Source organism: Asterias amurensis, chromosome 5, assembly GCF_032118995.1.
Source record: "Asterias amurensis chromosome 5, ASM3211899v1".
In the NCBI taxonomy this organism is placed as follows: domain Eukaryota; kingdom Metazoa; phylum Echinodermata; class Asteroidea; order Forcipulatida; family Asteriidae; genus Asterias; species Asterias amurensis.
The window spans coordinates 16,980,567-17,006,043 of record NC_092652.1 but is presented as its reverse complement, the minus strand read 5'-3'; the positions used below and the strand labels follow the sequence as shown (position 1 = coordinate 17,006,043).

At 39.3% G+C, this 25,477-nt stretch overlaps 1 protein-coding gene across 1 annotated transcript in view; it reads right to left on the bottom strand.

Annotated features, from left to right (window-relative positions):
- Nucleotides 1–25,477, bottom strand: part of LOC139937774 (uncharacterized) — a 96,285-nt gene that overhangs the window by 36,571 nt on the left and 34,237 nt on the right. The window contains 1 exon segment of the mRNA XM_071933079.1: nt 22,749–22,910. Within this exon segment, the coding sequence (XP_071789180.1) occupies nt 22,749–22,910 (162 nt within the window).

The following is a 25,477-nucleotide window of genomic DNA, read 5'->3' as shown; positions in this document are numbered from 1 at the left end:
TAGGGCACAAAGGCAATGACCATTATAGAGGCATGGAGGCAATCGCCATCGTTGCCTCAGTGAAGTATCAGGCCTGAATATGCATTTGCATTGAGACAGAAAATGACAATAACAATTAGGTGACCAGAACAATCACCAAATAAAGCAAAATTAATATTCTTTATCCCCGATGCAAATTTAACATCTCTTATATCATTGCGGTACCCGCTGCCAAAACATAGGATTCCAACTGCCTCTAGCTACTACGCAACCACGGTAGTCTAGTTGGTAAAACACTGCTCTAGAATTGCAAGGGTCGTGGGTTCGAATCCCACCCGAGTAACATGCCTGTGATATTTTTTTCTCAGGAAAGTACTGAGTATACAGTGCTAACACACATCAGTGTATGGGTAAAAACCAAATTAATAATACGTTAGTGCTTTGCAACCATCGTTGGCTGTGACGTTGCAAAAGAAAGGTCTATATTGGGGTCTACATTGGGGTTTGTTTTTATCAACAGTTAATCTCAACTTGTCATCAAGTGCCAACAATACTCAGCTTTCTGATCCCCCTCATGTCAGCACGAAATAAGTGATCACGTTCATCAACATTCAACTGCTGCATAAGCAACCACAAGTATGTGTCCAAAACATCTGCTTTCTCTTTCCTCATACGCAGGCATCCAAGTTTGATATTTGATACCAATGACCAAGGGCCGGAAAACCTCTCTTGACCCCCAATACTAAATGTTTCTAAGGGATCATTCGGCAAAGTCAGGAAAACACATCAGTGAGTTGTTGACACTGACATGGAGGAATCTTTGTGACTCGTGAAAATACATGTGATTTTGTATCTAGACCAATCCATTTTCGGTCAATGTATGTAGCACAATTCATGTACATTGTGTGACAAGGGCCCGATTTCATAAAGCCTGTAAGCACAAAAACTTGCTAAGCACAGAAAGGTATTGCTTAAAGCCATTGGACCCTTTCGGTAAACAGTGTTGTCCAAGGCCCACACTTTGTGTACCACAACTTCTATATCAAATAACAAACCTGTGAAAATTTAGGCTCAATCGGTCATCGGAGTCGGGAGAAAACAACGGAAAACCCCACCCTTGTTTCCGCGCGTTTCGCCGTGTCATGACATGTGTTAAAAATAAATCCGTAATTCTCGTTAACGAGAATTTATATTGTTTTGCTGTTTTCTCAAAACGTAAAGCATTTCATGGACTAATATTTCCAGAGAAGTCTTTCACCATTGCCTTCTGTAAACCCTGTAAGTTATTTGTAAATCTGTGAACTTTTATTTTTTTTTCTGAACCGAAAGGGTCCAATGGCTTTAACAGAAGCAGGTTACCAACCACAATTACAAAAGTTAACATTCTTGAGACTGGTGCCCTAGTCAAAGAAACTTGTCAAGCAGTTCTTTCTGCTTAACAGCTTTCTGAAATTGGGCCAACAAGCAGGCGCCTAGCAGGGTATTTAAATATGGGGTGGCCTTTTCTCTACTGGTATACATATCACCCCTTCCCAAGAAAAAGAAAAAAGTTCCGGCTTAATTAAGACACTAATGAAATTGTCCATCTTTGCCTTCATTTCTAGATCTCATTTAAGGCTTACATACTGTACATCTGCTTTCATGTGCTGATCGGCCGCTACCAACCTAAATCCTTCTAGAGCGAAATTCAAGGCCTGTCAAATACATTTATACACGGTGCATCTCTTATATTCCAACCTTCCCCATCACCCACCCAAGCAACCACCCGCCCCCCCTCCATTACTACACCTTATGTATTTTGCAGCCTACAATACGTGACCATGTATCCCATCTACTAATTGGCCAGCAAGCAGGTCGACTAGAAGTGCCTGTAGGTGACCTTTAATTAGCTTTAATTCACATTCAGAGCATTCTCTTTCACTTCAATCATGATGAGGGAATGAACGCAAGCATGCATAAGATTTTACCTGGCATCGGCAATTCGAAGGAGAGCACAACAAAGTTTTAAAATAGAAGTGTATGTTAAAGATAAAAACACTCCCAGACAACATCTGTGTTATAGACAGTGGACACTATTGGTAATTGTCAAAGACTAGCCGTCACAGTTGGTGTATCTCAACATATACATTAAATAACAAACCTGTGAAAATTTGAACTCAATTGGTCGTCGAAGTTGCGAGGGTAATAACAAAAGAAAAAACACCCTTGTCACACGAAGTTGTGTGCTTGATTTCGAGACCTCAAATTCTAAGTCCGGGTCTTTAAATCAAATTCGTGAAAAAATGACTTCTTCCTCGAAAACTACGTTACTTCAGAGGGAGCTGTTTCTCACAATGTAATATACTACCAACCTCTCCCCATTAATTGTTACCAAGTAAGGTTTTATGCTAATCAATATGTTGAGTAATTACCAATAGTGTCCACTGCCTTTAAAAACTAAAAGAAAAGGCTCAAATGATATCCTTTGAGTGCTGTCGTTTAAATGTTCTTCCTTTGAAAAATCCTTGTAAATAATTTTAATGGTTATAATAGTGGCTTCTTACATAGCACTCATACCTGAGTGTCACTCAGGTTAATGTTTTTGAATTGCAAGAACAATTCTGTTACAGACATGTAGTGTCATATAATGGTTGACAAAGTGCTGCTTGGCACAATATGCAGCCAATCAAACCAGAAACTCTGGGGTGTACTCTGGGGTGTACACAGGGGCGAGCACCGGGGTGAACACCGGGGCGAACTCTAGGGCAAACCCCTTTCACTCCGCCAATGACAGGTTTTCTTTTAACCTCAGTGACGCCGCCCTATAAAGTTGTGACATCATATGCAAATTGTCATACACAAATGGAGTACAAGTTCCTCCATAGATGGATAGCAATACGCGTCATCGGCCGCCATCTTTGATAAATAAACAAGCGAAAAGTGCACGCGCAGTGCATACACGCATGCACTTTTCCCTTGTTAATAAATCAAAGATGGCGGTCGATGACGCGTATTGCAATCCATCTAGATACATTGTGTACAAATATTCATAACATCCTATGCACAGCAGCTGACAAACATTTTGGCCAGTGTTAAAGCTGTGAATCGTGCCATTCATGTTGCCCTCGATCCAGACATTTCTTTTTATAATGAGGTATTTTTAAAAGGGTGATCAGGTGTTGGGTGCAGTCGGGCTGAAAGTCTCCATAAGAAGAGGCTATATAGGCTATATTAGCACACAGTTATGATTTCAATACTCATCGGAAACTGTTTCAAGGTTGCTGTTGTATTTATAAAACAAATACATTGTATAATAGATGTTAAATTTGCATCGGGGATAAAGAATATTAATTTTGGTTTTTACCCATACACCGATGTGTGTTAGCACTGTATACTCAGTACTTTCCCGAGTCCTGTGAAAAAATATTACAGGCATGTTATTCGGGTGGGATTCGAACCCACGACCCTTGCAATTCTAGAGCAGTGTCTTACCAACTAGACTACCGAGGTTGCCCGGCAGCTCGAATCCTATGTTTTGGCAGCGGGTACCGCAACGATATAATAGATGTTAAATTTGCATCGGGGATAAAGAATATTAATTTTGGTTTTTACCCATACAAATACATTGTAATCCAACAAAAAAATCATGATGTGTTTTGTGGGCGTGGTTTCTTCTCTGATGGTTTTTGCTTTTTATGGGCCCCCTCCAACTCCATCACCTTGTGCTCTGTATGTTTTTTTTGCTTTGTTTTCTGTACTTTATATTTTGCCTTTGCTTGTAAATGTAGTATTATAGTATTACTTCATGTGTTATCATTATTCCATTTGCTTGTAAAACATAGTTCTTTATTCATTGCTAATTGTTTTGTTTATTTGTTTGGATTTGGAAATAAAGTGAGTTGAATTGAATTGAATTGAATTGAATTGAATGCTAAACACAGATAGACTGCTTCAATTTTTAGCCACAGATACCACAAAAGACACTTAAAGTTTGCACTCCTAAAAACACAAATAAGTAATAAATTATACAGTACATTCCTGGAACCAACTTGTCTCCATCAACGTACATAATGTACTCCATGAAACGATTTCATTCAGCACTTCTGCATAACAAATTATTTGACTGAACAGATATTGTGTTCATTGAATGCTAACCTTAAGTAGCAACTGCTATATTTTGAGTAGCACTTTGCTACGCCATACAACTGAAATCTTACATACGTCGTGTAAACTTAAAGCCATTATACACTTTCGGAACAGAAAAAAAATAAAAGTTCACAGATTTACAAATAACTTACAGGGTTTACAGAAGGTAATGGTAGAAGAATTCTCTTGAAACATTATTCTATGAAACGCTCTACTTTTCGAGAAAACATTAAATCAATTATCAATTCTCGACAACGAGAATTACGGATTATAGTAAACACATGTCATGACCCGGCGAAACGTGTGGAAGCAAGGGTGGGTTTTCCCGTTATTTTCTCCCCTCTCCGATGACCAATTGAGCTCAAATTTTCACAGGTTTGTTATTTTATATATAAGTTGTGATACACGAAGTGTGGGCCTTTGGACAATACTGTTTACCGAAAGTGTCCAATGGCTTCAAATGTAAATTCACACTGTACAGTAATTAATGAAATGTACATGTACATAAACACATGAATAAGACAAAACACCACACCAAAACCACAACCACCATAAATAGGGCCCAACAACCCAAACCCCAAAAAGGAGAGTTCCTAACCCAGTTTTGATATAAGGATTCTTGTATCAAAGATTTACAACTAAAGTGCACTTGACCTCAGCTACTGTGGAAAGCTGTACTTTGTGATGTAGGATGATAAAACACCCTCTGGTATTTTTATGTGGCATGCCCCCCCCCCCTACAAGCCCTCGTGAACAATTCAACTCCTCTATTGACACTTCAATCGTCTGTCACTCAGAATTTCTCGCAAATAGTGCACACACAGAATGGATAGTGTTTCATTTCTTTTTCTTCTCTTACAAGCATACAGTAAGGGGGGAAAAACCATACCACATAAACAAAACATAAACTAACACAAAGATTAAGTTTTCCAGGTCTTGGTAAAGTTCCTGCAACAATTTATGAACTTATCCCAGACCACATAATTAACTAAGATCGTGACCAACAAAACATTGCTTGAATTTTTGTTGCTTAGCTGGTTTTCTGATTCTGGTTAGCATAATTCAGTTGTGCTCAACTATGTTTTGAGCCCTGGCCCTCACTTCAAAAAGTAGTCAAATAGACTCTTCTGCTGTGCGCTAAGCAAAAACCGGCCCGGTCACAATCAATATAAATTACATGGCAGTTTGGCATGAAACATGCTTTGGTAAGCGACAGTTTTCTATGCTAAGCAGATTTTTGGTCCAGTAGACAATATGATCCCTGCGGTCTTGTGGAGTTCCGCACCATCCCCCCCCCCTCCCGATTCGAGCCATAACAGTTATAATGTACTGTAGTAGCTGAAATATTCAATTCAAACTCAATTTTGCTTCTCCGCTAACAGCATTGACAATGTAAAAGCCATCAAGGTCACATGTTCGGGAATACTGCACGAATCCATTACATCCTAACGGTCAAATAGAGAACCAGTTGATGAGAGACTAAAGACAGAAGAACAAGACACCAATATTAGCTGGTAACCATTGTTAGGCCACGCCCACAGTCTTCATCATTAAGCGCATTGAACCTTTAGAAAGTGCATCCTCCCGCTGGTAGTTGACAGAGAGGCAATTAATCGTATATATATAAATGTCTTCAATCTGCCTCGGGCCCCCCTCGCATACAGGTACAAGCGCATCCCGTATCTGCATTGGTAATTAATATTCCCAATTTGTGAAGCGGTAAAAAAAAAATATATATATATATATATGTATAAAAAAACAGTAGGCACACAAAAACACTGTGTCCCAATTTTCTTGACGGAATTGGAATCGGCACACAGTGAGTCACCATTAACACATATCGAGTTATATCCCAAATAATTTACATCGGATATTTGCATTATTGAATGTGTTTGTACTATCGGTCCTCCTTTCATCATTTTTTATTTCTTATTTTCCCCCGACTACCCTATCAAGTCGTTAATCTTCCACCCGGGCGCTAGGAGCGTCCATGTTGCCGCTCCTCTGGAAGAAATGTCGCTAAGTGACCTTTGACCTTGACATAAAGAGAGAGAGAGAGAGAGCAGTCAGCAGGCTGAAGACGGAAGTCTGTGCTTATTTGCTCAGGTGGAGTATTGAGGAACAGCAGCAAAATCAATTCACTGATATCTTGATGCAATCAAAATAAACTGCGGAGCCTGATGGCCAGGGCTTTAGATCCACAGTTTGTAATTTACAGTGTAGAGGGAGACACAGGGGAACATAAAATGTTTGGATTTTAGAATGCACCGGGGGACAATATCTACATTCCATCACAGACTCCGAACCTATTTCATGCTGGTTGTTATACTCTCGTTCGGCGTTGGAGCATGGGAGGAAGGGTTGGACCGAGAGTTTTTAAGTGAGGTTCATTTGGTTTCATACACGTACACTTCCGTCTTGTTGTGTACAATATTTATGGGGACATCTCTTCTCTATATTTTGGTAGGATAAGTGGAATGATTAAAAAATGATATGAGACACTGAATGGTGGACAAATTGCAAGGAAAGGGTAAACCCCTTACTGCAGTTGGAGGGTAAATTGAAGTCATTCAATGCAACCAAAGTTGTTTTGTTTACGTTCTTAAACAGCCATTTAAAACCGGCAGGGTCGTGGCCGTGCAATAAAGGCCTGAGCAGACCCCTTAATAAATGCCTTTTTGGTTATAAGGCCTACAAAAAAGTAAGAAACTCTGCAAAACTTATCCGTTTTCCGACGTCCTCAAGCTCTATACGTGTGTTGCATTTGTATGGCTGAGACAGTTTTCGGATATGCATTTGTGTGCACTGTGCGTAGTATGCATCTAAACGTATCCAAAAACAACCGGTTATAAACAGCTCCAGCTTGTCATTATCAACCGTTTAAACACCCCCAAGTGACGCGCTCCCCACCAATAGGAATAACGAAACTGTCCCAGGTATTAATGACTATGACTATAGTGTTTGATGCACTTATCACAAAATTACCACTTTTTAAAATGACTGCATCGGTCAAAATAAGCCCAGCAAAAACTTGCACAGAAAATCCAAGACAAAATGTAAGTCAGTACTCCTCCTATTCACAGGAACGTGACCACTGAATTTGATGAAATATTTCACAAGCCTGGCTCTGCCTTGTGTTGATTAAAACAAACTAGAGGATGGGAAGTAATTTACTCTTCCCTAAAAATAAAACCCCACAATGGTCTACTTTCTCTTGCAATCAGCGAAGAGACGGTGTTAGGTTTACTTCATGATGAAAAGCAAACAAAATAATAGGAGGGCAGGTCAGACTTCTCCATGTGCTTGGGAACGTAGACGAGGCCCGTTATTAAGTTTCAATGCACGACGAAGCGATTGTTTCTTTGTTGGTTTTCTCCCTGTATTCAGCTGTCTGATGTATTGGTTTTCACTACAGAGACCTGTCTGGTTTCCGGACTGTGTGGATGCCGAGAACAATGACATGGGACAAGTGACTATTTATCGCAGACTGGGCGGGGAAGGGAGGGGGAGATTTAGATTGTGTAGCTTCTGAATTGGAGACTAATAAAATAAAAAAAATGCTCTGATCGAAATGTGCCGATGCACAAAATCCCTCACTTTCACTATACAGTTTCAAGTACACATAGTCAGGGCTCAAAACATTTACATCTTGCAATCAGGAAGATTTTGAGCAACAATCAGAGAGATTTTTAGAATCGCATTCAATATCATAGGGAAAATATTCCAATAATCGGGGGAGATTTTCCAATTTGTTCATCAGATCATGGAAAGATTGGTTCATTTTCTGGGAACTTTCTGCAAAATCAGGGAAAGATGGCAGCTAGCTCTCATACATGTACATGTACGTGCATATGAACACAGTATGTATTTGCTTATTATGCATACGTATCATTACAAGTGTAGATGTGTTTATACATTTTGGAGTTAATTTGCAGTGCGAGGTTTGGGGTCAAAGGGCGCAATTCCCAGTTTGTTTGAGAACCAACTGGGCTTATGTTTTTATCATGCCTTACATTATGTACATAAAATGGAGCCCTTTCATGTTGCCAGGGTGACCTCCATAGCAGAACAGAAAAGTAAATAGTTTATCCATCCACAGTGAAAATCAAACACTTCAGGGACCGAATTTTGAGATGAAACTGCTACATCTTGCATGGCATTTTATGATGCTATACAAAGGAAACCGCTTACTGTACAGTACAATGTCATAAAGACCACGGAGGTCATGACCTCTGTTGTCCATCGTCTTGGCCTTGGTGCCCCTTCCAATGATTTCCATAGACTGTGTGATTTTCCCATGGAATTGCCATTTGCAAAATGAAAAAGATTTTGCCCTCTAAAATGGTTCTGCCCTTTTAGCTCAGTATTGTGCGCCTAGGTCTGAGTGAGCACACGTACCACTTCCTAGCTGAAACTGTGAAAAAAAGACCTTCCAAAAGTCTCCTATTATCAAGTTGCACATAAAGTATGATCACAACGCTCAAGTATTAATGCCACCTTGTAGACTATCATTACACAGTGTACATACGAGTACTCATTAAATAGGCAGTAAATATCACACATGTCCATGACCTCTGCTTGTCAGACAACACAATTCCAACTGATCATAATTCACACATACCAGCTAGTCAGTCAACCAATGCATCATGGTAGTGGGTATACCCTGCGGGCAAATGAGGAAAAACACAAACCGCTCAAGCCAACCAATTGTCCAATAAATGGTCAAAAACCATAAAAGCCTGCAGGGGAGCACAACTCACCATTCACGGTCTGTCGGACAATTGGTTATGTACAGAATAGATTGATGGAGAATAGTATATAACACTGTGTGTGCTTAAAAATTAAAGGTAAGGTCATAGAGATTGGGTCTTGTTTTTGTAAACGTGATAAAAGAACGTGAACGAAGAACGATACATTTCTACCTCCATGATTGTACAAGAAAAGTCACCTTTGAAAGTTTCAGCCGACTACAGACCTGGGCCCAATTTCATAGAGCTGCTAAGCACAAAAATTTGCTTAGCATGAAATTTCTTCCTTGATAAAAACAAGATTACCAACCAAATTTCCATATGTTGCATATTGCTTGTTACTGGGACCAGACTTTTTTTGCCGATGATTTTGTTTGTATTCCCAACATGACGTCGATGGTAGGGGGGGGGGGGCGGTAACAATCCACAAAACTTATTCGCTAAGTACACAAGTTAGATATATCGGGAATAAACAAAACACATTTTATTGATGTTCAAAACATATTTCAGAAGTAAATGACAGCAAAAATTAACTGTTTTATTTTAATTCACTGCAGCATCCCTTTAACTGTCCTTGAGTTACAATGACTAGGGTCGAAACCCCTGGCTGCTAATAGCTTCTCTGCATTCATAAAGAATCGCTCTAAGAGAGTCTAAGGAGTCTATTACAACAGAATAAAAAGTCTGCAACCTTTTTTTGCAGGGCGTCTGAGTGACTCCCCCGAGTTCAACCGAGGGTAAAATTATGACTGAGTAATCAGTTTAGAAAAGATTTGTACGGGGGGCATTCAAAACGATCATCTGGTAACGTGACCATGGCTTAGTGCACAGGATAACCCCATGCGCTGTGAACAACTGCTAAGCAAACGTCTGACTCACTGGCTTGTACAAATAAAAACACACAAAACTTCTTTTAAAATCCAGTTTGGGGGGGGGGGGGCTACATGTACTCCAGACAAACCATCAACAAACTATGACAAGTTCACTGAAGACCTTTTCAGACGTCAGCAATTTAGCAAGTGTCCCCTGCTTATTTTTAGCATGGTTGCAAAATTTTACACAGTGCACCTCGTGTGAAAGGACATCAATGTTTATTTTGTCCTTAGGACGTGAAGCTTGAGAAGATTTCAATGGGGACCTTGGATAGTCCAAACATTGTCATCCTTTCACACAAAGTGCAGTTTGTGAAAGTTTTCACAACCATGCTTAAATTTAGCATGGGACCCCTGCTAAATCACTGTCATGTGAAGAGGGCTTTTCTTTAGTGAATCAAGGAGGGGGACAAAAGGGGGTGATACTCGGGGAGGAAAGAAAAAGAGAGAGGCAAAAACCAGTTATTTAGATTCAAAGCAAACTCTTGAAGCAAATCCTTGAGGTGCATTGTGAATTCCGACATTCATTTTAACATCAACGAGGGCCTCTGATCAAACACTTCAACCAGTTGTAACAACCAATCGGGATCCATTCCCTCCGACAATGTTGCGCTGCTTTGTCACTCATGTTTAACAAAATATGGCATGTGGTAAGTTTTTTTTTGAGATGTTTTTCTTGCACCGTCTGTCTTATTAATAGCTGTGATAATATCTCGAGTACCATTAGTGTCTGGGCGTGAGGGGACAGTGGTAATGTCAGTGAATAATTTCCCTTCTACAGCAGAGCAAAATGCTACGCAAAATGTATCAATTGATTCTCAAATTTCACCATTTACTACTCAATATTAGCATTCAGTGTGCATGGAACAAGTTCAGTCTTAACATTTTGCTACTTAAAGACCTGGGACTATTGGTAATTGCCAAAGACCAGTCTTCTCACTTGGTGTATCTCAACATATGCATAAAATAACAAACCCTTTGAAAATTTGAGCTCAATAGGTCGTCGCACTGGGAGATAATAATGAAAGAAAAAACACCCTTGTCAAACAAAGTTGTGAGCTTTCAGTTGCTTGATTTTGAGACCTCAATATCTACATGTAGATCTGAGGTCACAAAATCAAATTCGTGGAAAATTACTTCTTTCTTGAAAGCTACATTACTTCAGAGGGAGCCGTTTCTCACAAGGTTTTATACAGTCAACCTCTCCCCATTACTCGTTACCAGGAAAGGTTTTATGCCAATACATATTTTGAGTAATTACCAATAGTGTCCACTGCCTTGAAAACTGCTAGACGAAATCTTTCCCTGAATGTCATACATCGAACACTCACAGAGGATACCGTGCATAAAGACAATGTGCAATGCATTTAATTATGCATATCATGGTTTCACTATCACAACTCCCAAGTGTCTCTTACCACAAAGAATGCCAGACTGTATCAGAACTCAATACCATAAAAGATCAAAACACTACGCTACATGTACTGTATGTACTTTGGATGCTCTTGCTTCTATTACAAACTCTAGTGTATTGTCCTCTTCAAGCCAGACAATTTATGTGCTGTCAAATGGTAATAAAAGGCTTCAGGCCTGAAGTCTTTGTATTTGAGCGAGAAATTACCACGTTCTCAAAAACTACAGAGGGAGCCATTTCTCACAGTGTTTTATACTACCAACAGCTCTCCATTTAAGCCTTTTTGAGGTGTGGCGGACAAAATGCTTCAACACTGTAAAGTTGTGGTAAATTTGTGCGTACTGACCATAGAAATAGAACGTATGTTATTCAGTGAAGTGCGCATTTTAGGCGACGCGGCGTTTACACATAAACCTAATGACCACCAACATGGTGAGCGTGGCATCAGTCGCGGCGTGTGTGACGCGCGCGTATCATGTCCGCCGAACCTCAAAAAGGCTTATTGCTCATTACCAAGTAAGTTTTTATGCAAACAATTATTTTGAGTAACTACCAAGTGTCCAGTGCCTTAATCACATACGTGTACACCAAAATGCGAATCGAACTGAGAACAAGAAGAATGTGTAGACAAATTTTCACAAATTGAACACATCAATGATGTCACTTAATAATTTCATGTCCAACCGATCAGTCAGTGTATTATGCAAAACAGGAATGTTTGTCTCCTGACGATGACTAGAGCAAGCTACATTGTAGTCAAAACGTTGAGACCAATTCAGAACTGACTCCGCGGCAGTACAGTTAATTACGATCCAATAAGCTAAAGTAGTAGTCCAGTCTATTTTCTTTACCATCCGCCCTGGTAATAGTTAAAAAGCAGGACAATTCTTTTCAGAACTGAGAAGTCTCCCGAACCTCCGATTATCTACCCCGCGGCAGTAGAATATAGCAAGACAGTTCTCTAAGAACAAACTCTACCTGGCAAGTACATACACACATAGTGTTACCGCAAACCAAATATACAGGAATGATTTGCTTTTGTACATGCTATGTGAACCCTAATACAATACACTTAGTAAAAATCTGGGGGTGGATACACATTTAACCAAAACAAACGATTTTGAAAACTACAAAACCGGCTCCACACACTCCTGACAAATACCCTTTTCAGCTGCCTGCCCTGCACCACAAAGAAATCAAACCTGTAAAACCTTTAAAAAACTGACAGAAAGCAAAATGAACACAGTGCACTGGCAGGTGACAGTCCTGCAAAACCCCCACGGGCAGCACCACAGAGTTACCATTAACCAACGCCAAGTCAACACCTGCCCCACGCACATGCAGCTCAAGAGCTGTCCATACGAAGCTTTAATCTCAAGAAAATAAAAGCCTCTGCTTTTCCCACAGGTCTTGTGAGTTTACCTCAGAATCTTTCACAAGACTGACAGATTGTTCTGCGAGAACTCACTTTTTTTCGTTTTCATTTTATAATTTTGTCACTTGTGGAAAAGTCTTTTAGCAGCAGGTTTGAAGAGCTTTAAACAAGGGTTTTAAGCCTGGATTTGGTAAAAGGGTGTCCAATTGCCCATAAAGATGGCCTTTGACATGTCATCAACCGAGAAAGACCTTAAAATGTAAAGTCTACTGTCAGTTAAAGGCGGTGGACACTATTGGTATTACTCAAAGTAATTATCAGCATAAAACCTTATACTTGGCAACGAGTAATGGGGAGAGGTTGATGGTATAAAACATTGTGAGAAACGGCTCCCTCTGAAGTGACGTAGTTTTCGAGAAAGAAGTAATTTTCCACAAATTTGATTTCGAGACCTCAAGTTTAGAATTTGAGGTCTCGAAATCAAGCATCTGAAAGCACACAACTTCGTGTGACAAGGGTGTTTTTTCTTTCATTATTATCTCCCAGTGCGACGACCGAGCGATTGAGCTCAAATTTTCACAGGTTGGTTATTTTATGTGTATGTTGAGATACAACAAGCGAGAAAACTGGTCTTTGACAATTACCAAAAGTGTCCATTGTCTTTAAACCACTTCCATATTCTCCCCCTAATGTTCATTAATCAGAAAGTAAAACTAGCTGCCAAACCATAGACAAAAACCGAGACTAATGTGCTTGCACCTTTGCCCATACTGACTCGTAGGTGGCCAGTTCACAATGACAATGTTGTCAATTAATTTTGTTTCAAAGCAAAAATGTCCTGTGTTCTTTCTCTCTGAACGGTCCCACAGCTAAACCTAAGATGGCATCTGACAAATAGCAACCGGGAAGAGCCTTTGGGTTCCACTCCGAGGAACGGAAACCGCCTGTCAGTTGGTATCACTTTCAGTCTGGTTAGAATGAGATCAATCTTAAGTGCTATTCACACAACAACAATTTAACTGGGGTCCCTTGCTTAATTTTTAGCATGGTTGTAAAATGTAGCAATGTTTGCCAAGATTTTGCAAGAGAGCTTAGACAGTAGAAACAAAGTGTTGCCCTTTCACACAGGGTACATTGTGTAAAACTTTACAACTATGCTGCAATTTAGCAAATTACTCTTGTGTGAAAGGGGCTTAAAACAACCCTTTAGCATTCAAGAAGACTCTGCTAGGTTCAAAATGTCAGGCCATTATCACACATGTAAATGAGTACATACATGTAGTACATTATGTAATGTACCTGTGTATGCATCCATACATCGTAGGTTTGCATATTTATTTCTGTGCTTAATTAGGTACTTTGTTTCACTACACCGAGTAGAAACTCAGCACAAAACCCTGTAAGCAGAGACTGGTGACTGAAAGCTAAGAATGCCACAGTAAGCCCAAGCCATGAAATCCAACCATGATGATATCAAATAATGAACCTCAAGGGAAACTGACTGGGTAAATTTTAATTGATTTGGGTTTAATTAAGAAAAAATTGAAGAAATTTAGTGGGATTTGAACTAACGACATCTGGATTAACAGGCCGACGCTCTACCAGCTATATTGGAAGTCTCCCTATTTTGCCAATATTTGTGTTGGGGGTACCCGTCACAGAAGCCATATAACCCCTTACTGCCAGGGATCACACCCAAGTTTAAGATACAACCTAGGAAATGGCGCTGCACATATCGAAAACAAAATCAAGAATGGATACAAATGTGGGAAAGATACACCACAAAGTGCTCTTTTCATACCAATATTGATTGATGATGCAAGGCCTGGAATTGCATGGTCTTGGTGCCCCTTGAAAAGCTTCTCATAGACGTTAAAAATTGTCCCATGCATGTGCCCTTTGCAATGGACTTCTCATAGATGAAATTCAAGGCCAATGGTGTAACTGTGCTCTGAAATGAAGAACTCATACTGTACATGTTTGTACATACACTCTATCATATTTCACACTGGCACATAACTACTTCATCACAGCAACAAAACCAATTGAATGTTTAGTGAATGATCTGTCATGGTTGAAGTGAAACAATCTGCTCAGCATTGCATTTCCCGCCCCTCTTTTTTTTCTTTTTTTTCTTTTTTCCCCCTCTTTTTTTTCTATTTTTTTCTCTCCTTTTTTCTTCTTCTCTCTTTCATAACACCAGTATGAATCATCTTTATAAACATCTGTGGTCGCATCGTCACCGCCTCCAGTGTTGAAGTGCCGGTTCACGTACAGGTAGGAGGGCATGACGAGCGGACTAAGTATTAAGAGAACAGCCTGTGGGGCCCTGTAGCAGCAGAGAAAATGAGAATTCATCTGCCGTGGATGATAACCATCAAACGCTCAGACAACAAAACCACGCTGCTCGGCAAATCGCTACCATCACAATCCTCAACCCTACAAAACTGTCGTCTGGACGATCATCAACAAAATGCCCTGCGATAGTTTTTAAGGCTATTTGGGCTGGGAAATGATCTCTAGATACATATGAAGTTCTCGCAAGATGGTTTGGGGGTAAGAGGGGGGGGGGCTTATGAGGCGACAGCGGAGAACAGAATGTGGTTTGGCAATGCCCCTTATTTTTAACCGCACAAGGGCACTCTAAATAGTATTTTTTTTTTCACTTACGGGGGTTTAAGCAATTGACCCTGCACATATTAACAGGCGTTCGGTCACTTTTGTTTCGCCTAAGTTTCAATTTGCTTTAGAGGTGGATTATAACAGCTCCTTTAAAAGTTTTATTGTTCGTGATGGATAGATGCCTGTGGTGGTAATGTGTTTCAATATTTAATAATTCTTTTGGGTATAAATGAATATACCCCCCTGGAAGTGATTGAGAGCGCCCTCACTCAAAAATATGGCCCATTCCAAAAGGGTTTGCTCGTAACTTTTTTTATAGACTAGCCAGCAGAATAAGTCCCAATTCCATGGCTCTTCTTACCGCCGCATTATGCGCCTACGATCACCATTCTCCGCTTACTATGCAAGCGCCAAATTTCTGAGCTAGCTGTGTAAGCAAAGAATGCCTAGTTAGTGGAGTACGCACACGCACAAGTCAGAATTCCCCAACCATCAGTTGTTTTCAATGGCTTTTCTGGCTTAAACAAACAACTTTGTATTTTAATCAGGAATGAAATAGCGATCTTGGCCAGCTGGTTCATTATTAATCTATAGATCATTTTTTAAACTAAAATTTTCAGTTATTTCTTTTGACCCACCCACTATTTTGAAGAGAATCATTTTTTTAATACTTTTGTTAAACATAAATACTTATCAGTGTGTTTTCCCTTTAACATCAACACATGTACATGGTAATAAAAAAAAAAAAAATACTTTAAATTCCACATACGGTATAACACATGAATATGTGCACATTCCATCATTCAACCTTACTAGACACACACAATAAATCAAGTAAGATATTTTCAATGTCGCGGGGGATGAAATTCAAGGGGGGGGGGGTGGGTCGCCCATCAAGAATGACAGCGGAGATTTGAGTCTCACGACGCTAGAGGACTTGCAAACCATCTTAGCGAGTATTGACACAGCCTCTACGAATGTGAGCGACAAAGTATGTGTAACATTAGCCAGTCCTACCTTTTCAAATTGCCCATGGTGGGTGCTGCATAACTCCTCTGCCCCTAATGCAAATTGTTTGGCAGCATTGTTGAGGTTATTTGAACATATGTGCATAAATTGTGCAATATGAAAATACAGTGTACTATGGCTAGCATGTGACAAATCACCTGCATGATTTCTTATGCCACTCATACAAGCGTATCAGTAGGCATACATTATTCTCTTTATTCATTTTTTTGGGTTACCCATATACATGTACATGTGTACACCGATGTGTGTTAGCACTGTATACTCATCAGTACTTGCCCGAGTTCTGTGAAAAAATCACAGGCATGTTACTCTATTAAATTATTCTCTTTGTCTAAGTGTTAATAATGCAGCCTTAATGCAACAAACGGATCCTCAAAGCATGGGGTTAGAATTTACCTCCATGCTCAAATCAGAAAGTTATATTATATGAACTAGAGAGCTTACTGGTGATGCTGCGCGCACAAACGCGACATAACCACAAGAAGACAATTATAAGACAATTATAACACCAATCCTAGTATACAGAACCTACGGCTTAAAAAAATAAATTATTATTTCTCCAAAGAAATTGAGAAAAAGACATAAAGAATTGTCCAGATTAAACAGTAGGGCTTTAAAAACCAAAATAAACAACCAGTCAGCTTGCTTTGGCCAAATCTTTAAAAAAAATTGGATCCTGAACACCCCACACTAAATAAACCTAATAATAAAAGGGAGAACACTGCAAGTTGTACAAAATTACCTGCCAAAAAAACCCATTAGTTCCACAATCAATTTGAAAAGCACCTTCAAATACGACCCGATTGACCACGCGCTTGACAGTCACGGCACAAGTCAACAACTCCGAACGTGTACACTCTCGTTTTGATGTAAATATACACAGTGCACGTTGCCAGTTTCATTTCCACACACATGTATGGTGTGTGTGTGTGCACAGCACTGTTTTGGTCAACACACTTCCCCCCTTGGACATGTCTTATCCAATTTCATTAAATGGTAAATTAGTGGGTAACCTGTGGTGCTACGATGGAAGGTTCAATGCTAATTGAGTTCCCATGATGGCTGCTCCCTTAGCCCCCGCTGATGTTGAAGTGAGAATCACGATATCGAGGTGACAGTTGTGGCTGTGCGTATCGTGATGGAACTGATGACTGCAAAAGATCATGACATACAAACATCGGGGCCAATTCATTAGAGCTGCTTTTAAAGCTCAAAAAGTAGCTAAGCAAAATCAAACCATACTTAGTGGAAGAAGGTTACCGGCATGTCACTTGTATACAATCTGCGATTGTATCCTGCTTTCTTTCTGCCTGTGTGAAATGATTGGGTCACCTGACAATATTGTAAGGTATTGTCAGGTGACCCAAGCAGGGCTGGAATTTCATCTTTGAGAGGGCAAGGCCACTTTCATTTTGCAAGTAGGGTACTTCAAATTGAAAATCTTAAAGCACAATTGTCCGAGGCACACACTTCGTGTATCACACCTTCTAGAAGGTATACGTTTGGTAATAACTCTTAGTTGCAAGCAAAATTACTTGGTTAGAAGTACAGCAGCTTTCGATGGTATAAAGCATTTTGAGAAACATTTCACTTCGGTGTAATGTGGTTATGGGAAAAGCCATATCAGTCTTCTTTTTTTTATGCCCCACAATTTGAATCTGAGAGACATAACAAGTCAGATAAGTTTATTGATGTGTGTAAAAAAAAACAACACTGTTCATTACTTTCCAAAGTCATGTGAAAAAAATCCACAGGCAAATATCAGGTGGGATTCAAACCCCACTACCTTTGCCATTCAAGAGCAGGTGTCTTATGTCACGTATGTAACCCCTAGACCACCAGAGATTGCCCAGAAGCTAGAAGCAGTATAAAATGTAGCAGTGTCATGGCCGAGCAGTTAAGAGCACTGGATTCAAGCACTGGTGTTTGATCAGCAGGGTGTGGGTTCGGATCCCGGTCGTGACACTTGCTACACGAAATTGGGGAGGTAGTGCTTTCTGCTCTACCGGCCAGGCTTCCAATTGATGATACCCCAGCCTACATTTGTATGGACTGTGAAAGGGGTAACCCTGTTTCAGCCCTTCAGGAGTAGGTGGCAATGGCCTCTGGAAAATATAATTGTAGCCCACATCTTGAAGTGGCCTTCAGGCCTTGTGTGTCAGGCGACTTGCATTAAAATAAAAAATAAAATAAAAATAAAAAAATAAAAAATACCCCCCCCCCCCAAGGAAATGTGCACAGTACTTGTGTAATGTAATAGTGACCTTGGTCCAAGTACATGGCTCTGCTTATCGAAAGCAAAGAATCTAGATTTTCGGAAGCAGGGAAATCCATGCTAACATCACAGGTTAGCAGGGAATTTTTGCTTAGTATACAAGTGCATGCATTCTCCAGGGTACTACATGTATACTAGACATTCTTCGCTAACACAGCTAGTGCAGAATTTTGGCACTTGCTTAGTAAGCGGATAAGTGTGATTGTAAGCCAGAATTCGGCAGTAAGCGGAGCCATGAAGTTGGGCCATGTTTTTCAGGTCAACTAAACATGAAGGGACACCCCCTGCATTTTTCCCTCTGACAGTTTCCTTGGTTCTGTTTCCCGCATGGATCTTAAACGGATCTCCGGCTAAACAATTCTATCTGACAGAGATACCAAATACTGCCACACTCATTTCATCCTTACCTTTTAAGAATGGCTGTCATGATTAAATATCACATGAATATTTGGGTTTTTTCCGTTCAGTTAAAGGGAGAGTGCCTTTGTTAATTACTAAAACAAAATTATTAAAGGAACACGTTGCCTTGGATCGGTCGAGTTGGTCTTTAAAAAGCATTTGTAACCGTTGTTATAAAATGCATATGATTTGATAGATAATTTAAAAGTAGAATATATATAATAATCCACACGTATCACTCGAAATTGCGTGGTTTTCCTTTTACCTTGTCGACTAACACGGTCGGCCATTTATGGGAGTCAAATTTTTATGGGAGTCAAATTTTTGACTCCCATAAATGGCCGACCGTGTTAGTTCGCAAAGTAAAAGGAAAACCACGCAATTTCGAGGCAAATTAGTGTGGATCATTGTATTCTACTTTTAAATTATCTTTCTAACCATATGCATTTTATAACAAACTGTTACAAACGCTTTTGAAAGACCAACTCGACCGATCCAAGGCAACGTGTTCCTATAACATAAAGTCTTACTTGGTAAGAACAACTGTAGCTATTGCAATTGAGAAATGATTCCGCTTAGAACTAATGTTTTAGAAAAAGGGATTCAAAATTGGTTCGTTCTGAGAAACGTTATTAATGCAGTTACACTTCTAATATTGTGTATTCCTATTTTGGATTATGCTTCCTGCGCAGCCATTAACGCTCCAGATTTACTGTGATATCTCAAACACACGACCACCTTTTGAAATAAAATGTTTACGTGTTCAGGATGTTAGTTTCATTGTATACACCTACACTTGTATATACAGTTTCGGATTTAAACAACGGAACAGTTCCAAAAACCAAAGGTATACTTTGCTCCTTAAAGCCATTATATACTTTCGGAACAGGGAAAAAAAAAAAAGTTCACAGATTTACAAAAAATACACAGGGTTTACAGAAGGTAATGGTGAAAGACTTATCTTGAAATATTATTCCATGAAATGCTTTACTTTTTGAGAAAACATTTAAACAATTATCAATTCTCGATGTCGAGAATTGGGGACTTATTGTAAACACATGTCATTCCACGGCGAAACGTGCGGAAACAAGGGTGGGTTTTCCCGTTATTTTCTCACGATTCCGATGACTGATTGAGCCTAAATTTTCACAGGTTTGTTATTTTATATATAAGTTATGATACACGAAGTGTGGGCCTTTGGACAACACTGTTTACCGAAAGTGTCCAATGGCTTTAAGATCACCCATAAAACAGAAGAGATATAAATCTTTTCTTAATGTTTTGTTCTGTTCAAACAAACACGTCAGATGATGAAACTGTTTTCTCATTTTAATTCCAGTCTCTTCTCATTTAGATTCCAATCTTGTAAATAAAATTTAGGTCCAGTAAAGACTCAGAGCTACAACTCCTCCGGTCTTGTGGATTTCCCCAAAAAAAATTCAGTTTCGCTGACAAATTCGAGCCCTGGTATGCGTCCTCTTAAAAAAACACAGAAATGCAATATTCAACGGAATAACAATCAATGCAGAGATCAGAAGATAATATGCATCTGTATCAAGTAGAGACGCCACTGAAAACCACAGCAAATGCAGATTTCGAAGGCAGACGGAGAAAAAAAATGAAAACCAACAAAATAAAGTAACGGCATTAGTTTCGCTGACAAAGTCAGCTTTTTCATGGATGAGTCACTCCCTGCTATGGTATCAAACACCTTGAGGCCTACCTCGCCATTGTTCTCCAGAGACTCGCCAAGTTGGTAAATTTAATAACATTGAGGTGGAGTAGACAGAATGAAGAAGAAGAGGGAGAAAGAGAATGGCGAGAAGATGAGATCGACAAGGGCTTTATCAGGAGGGAAAACGCATTTGGGGCACTTGTTTTTGTAATCAAGACACCGGAGGTGTGAGGGGGAAGGTGTGGCGGGGTGACTAAGATATGAAACATGGACAATTGTCTACATACATGTAGTGTTTAGAAGTGATAATAAGCCGAGAAAATAAGGTTTGCTGTGACCCCATGTATTAAACTCTTTTGTGAGTAGTGACGGCTCTGAGAAGAGCTGGGCCCAATTTCATAGAGATGCTAAGCACACAATTATTTGCTTAGCATGAAATTTCTTCCTTGATAAAAACAGGGTTACCAACAAAATGTCCATTTGGTGCTAGTGCTTGTTACTGGCATTCGCTGATGTTGCTCATCCTGAAAATCATGTGGAAATTTGGCTGGTAATTCTGTTTTTAACCAGGCAGAAATTTCATGCTTAGCAAATTTCTGTGCTTAGCAGCTCTATGAAATTGGGCCAAGGTTTCTGCCCAACGTTTTCGGTCAGTGTGCTCTGACCATCTTCTGATAATGAGCCACCATTAATCTCCCTATTGCTAGTCTACGGATAAATAAAGCTCCTTCCGTAACAGTCAGTACATTATTATGCAGCAGCAAATATTTACCGATACCGTACAGTTTTAGTGACGCGGTGTCACTGAAAATATTAAATGGTTTACTCTTCTTCTTTTTGGAGTGCCGACAAGACTGCGCTGAGTTGTGTGCTGAGGGCAAGATATGCACATACATCAGGCTTGTGTACTTAGACGCAATATAGATGCAATGAGTAATGAATACTGTGCGTACAGTCTAATGCCCAAGTCCATAGTATTCAATTCAGAATTGATATGAAATACATACATAAAGATAAATGAGTACAGTACAAAGCATACATACATTAAAAGCAGTGGACACTATTGGTAATTGCTCAAAATAATTATTAGCATAAAACCTTACTTGTTATCGAGTAATGGGGAGAGGTTGATAGTACAAAACATTGTGAGAAACGGCTCCCTCTGAAGTAACGTAGTTTTCGAGAAAGAAGTAATTTTCCACGAATTTGATTTCGTGACCTCAGATTTAGAATTTGAGGTCTCGAAATCAAGCATCTGAAAGCGCACCTTCGTGTCGTGTGACAAGGGTTGTTTTTTCTTTCATTATTATCTCGTAACTTCGATGACCGATTGAGCTCAAATCTTCACAGGTTTATTATTTCATGCATATGATGAGATACAGCAAGTGAGAAGACTGGTCTTTGCAAATTACCAATAGTGTCCAGTGTCTTTAATGATGTTAGTAAGATAGTGAATAACATTACGGCCTTGGTTATGAACAGCACATGCGTGTAATTTCATCTTAAAGAGGGCAGAGCCATTTATCATTTTATAAAGGGCACTTTCATAGGGAAAATAATAAAATCTTGAAAGGGGCACCAAGGCCAGGGGAAACAGAGGCCTAACGTGGCATCCGTGTACATGTAATTCCAGGCCTGTATGGGTGAAGAAAAGCAATTATAGTAAAGCATCTTGTTCAAGGACAAAAGTGCCATGGCTGGGATTCGAACCCACACCAAAATGACTTAAAGACACTGGACACTATTGGTAATTGTCAAAGACCAGTGTTCTCACTTGCTGTATCTCAACATGTGCATAAAATAACAAACCTGTAAAAATTTGAGCTCAATCGGTCATCAAAGTTGCAAGATAATAATGAAGAAAAAAAACACCTTTTCACACGAAGTTGTGTGCTTTCAGATGGAAAATTACTTCTTTCTCGAAAACTACGTCATTTTAGAGGGAGCCGTTTCTCACAATGTTTTATAGTATCAACCTCTCCCAATTACTCGTTACCAAGTAAGGTTTTATGATAATAATTATTTTGAGTAATTACCAATAGTGTCCACTGCTTTTAACCACAAGAACTTGAATTTGATGCTTCGATGACACCCTAGCAAAAAAAATCTACCCTTTGCGGATACTCTCTGTCTGTAGTAAGGAAAACGCAACAATGATGTAATATCTTTCCTGAAATAAAAAATTAAATAAAAAACCTGGACCATCTTTCAATAAGATTGAATCAAAACTGATACCTTTTGTTTGTTGGATTTCCTCAGTGGTTTGCACCCTATCCTGTATCTTGCCATTCTGGTTATCTATCAAATCGGGAGGCGTCGGGCGGGGCTTGGACAGGGCGGGCGGGGGCTCAATATCAGGGAAATTGGGAGCTGTGTTTCCATTCACTTCTTGGGTCGCTGTGGCAAAAGGAGGACAAGAAGCATTCGGCGAAAAGAAAAAGGACATTAATTAAGGGGTTTCAAAACAAACAACAATCAAGCTGGTTAATTGAAACAAACAAAAATGTGAGAAGAAAGTTGGATGGAACTCATGCTCAAGTACTGGATGTGGCAACTTTTTTTTAAATAACTTATTTACTGAACTAGCCTCAGGAGCAGTTAGTAATGAGAACATTATACACAGTATCCAGCCCAGGGAAAAATTGTGCAGAGCTGCTTAAGCACTAAATGATTTTTAGACCTCAAATCCTAAATCTGAGGTCTCAAAATCAAATTCATGGAAAATTACTTCTTTCTCAAAAACTCTGTCACTTCAGAGGGAGCCTTATTTCACAATGTTTTATACTATCAACCTCTCCCCATTACTCGTATACCGAGTGAGGTTTTATTCTAATCATTATTTTGAGTAATAACCAATAGTGTCAACTGCCTTTAAAAGAGCTTGTTAATATTACTACACTGTGCATGTTTAGCAAAGCACACACTGTGTAGTCATGAAGCCCTGCACAGAGACAACAAGTAGTAGACAGCCGCATAACCATAGCAACCTGCCCGACCTAAGTGAGGTCAAGATAGCCATGAATACATTGCCCTCCGAGAAGGGAAAGGACTAAACAATGGCAGCGCCAAGAGTTGTATGGTTCACAGGGATCAATCACCACACTCAAGCAGAGAAAAAAAGGGTTGACAAATAAAGGAAGATCGGTAGACAGTGGTGACTGTCAAGTGAGAAAGTCATACTCTGCTCTGCGAAGGAAGAAACAAAACAAAGCTTGTAGTGACTCAGGAGAGCTACCAACATTTGTGATGCGATCTTGCTAAATTAGTCGTTTTGTCAGAAATATCAGAATGGAGAAACAAGCCAAAAAAAGATATATAACAGGGGTGAAACTTTCAACAATATTTTTCAAAGTAATATTTATAACCGAATTAAATCAATGCGGTGATTATGGATGAAAATGCTAGCATATTTGGGAAAACTGCTTAGCCTTGAAAATAATGCTTAGCTGAAAGAGGTTAGCAACCAAAATGCATTATACTTACACTATTGTGACTGGTACCATGCTAGTTTTAGGTACCCTGCTAGGGTTAGGTGTTTTTTATTTTATTTTTGCTTCGCAAAGAAATTTTGAAAAATAATATATTTACAGCTGAATGAAATCAAAGCCCTAATTTTGGATGAGTGAAAATGCTAGCGTCCTTGAGAAAAGTCCAACTAACAATTTGACTGAAAAGTTTTTGCGGTTATTTTTTTTTTGCTTTTGCAATACAATTTTGAAAAGCAATATTTATAGTGTAAACACTAGGTGCGTAGTTCATTTAGTACTACTAAAAAGCGCTTTCGAAAGTGTGTGATCCTGAAAAAAATAACATATTTTCCTTCTTCAAAATTTAACCACAGAGTTTTCTTTAGTTAAATGTACTTTTGTACTAATCTCCCATACATCGTACTTGAGCAAAGTCAAGCTAACAATGTGGCTGACAAATCAGGTTATGCAGTTGATGTCTCCCCTTTAAACTCATGCCACTGGGGGTCATGCATAATACCATGCATGTAAATCACCTTACATCATCCCACATGAGACACAAGTCTAAAATAAACAGCCTGCCAGTGTGATTATGTTTGGACAGGAAATATTGAAAGGAAACAATTTCTCTGCCGGGGAAAGAAAAAAACGAAGGGTGGCCGCCCGATTGTCAAACCGCATTCGTGCACACAACAAACAGTTATTGCCAGCCTGCGCTATTATTAATTGTGGGGTCTAGTGTTTTTATTGGGTTACGTGTGACTGGACAAATGTATGTGTTAACATTAATCAATGCTTCTTGTTCTGAGAAAAGGATGCAGAATTATGAAATCTTTTCAAACTAGTTATCAAGAAAAAGTTTACATGGCATGTATTGTATCAATTGAATCAACTTTTTGATAGACAGTAAACACAATACACAACTCATATGCAATGGCTTCAAATGGTGCACAACCCTTCCGTGACATAAAAACGGCCTAACTCGAAAGATGACATTTGGGAAAAAACAAGTACAGAGATTTAACCTATAAGCTGTTTTGCAGTTAAAGCCATTGGACCCTTTTGGTACAGAAAAAAAGTTCACAGATTTACAAATAACTTACAGGGTTTACAGAAGGTAGTGGTAAAAGACTTCTCTTGAAATATTAATGCTTTACTTTTTGAGAAAACAGTAAAACAGTAGCAATTCTCGATATCGAGAATTGTCATGACACAGTGAAACATGCGGATACAAGGGTGGGTTTTCCCGTTATTTTCTCCCGACTCTGATGACCGATTGAGCCTAAATTTTCACAGGTTTGTTATTTTATATAGAAGTTATGATACACAAAGTGTGGGCCTTGGACAATACTGTTTACCGAAAGGGTCCAATGGCTTTAAAATGAGAGGAAAATGTAAAAAGAGTCTGAGATAGCACATTACATTTCAAAACCATGCACAGTAATCCCTGAAGACTTCGAAATGGAAAAAATGCAATCAATTTACCCAGAATTTATC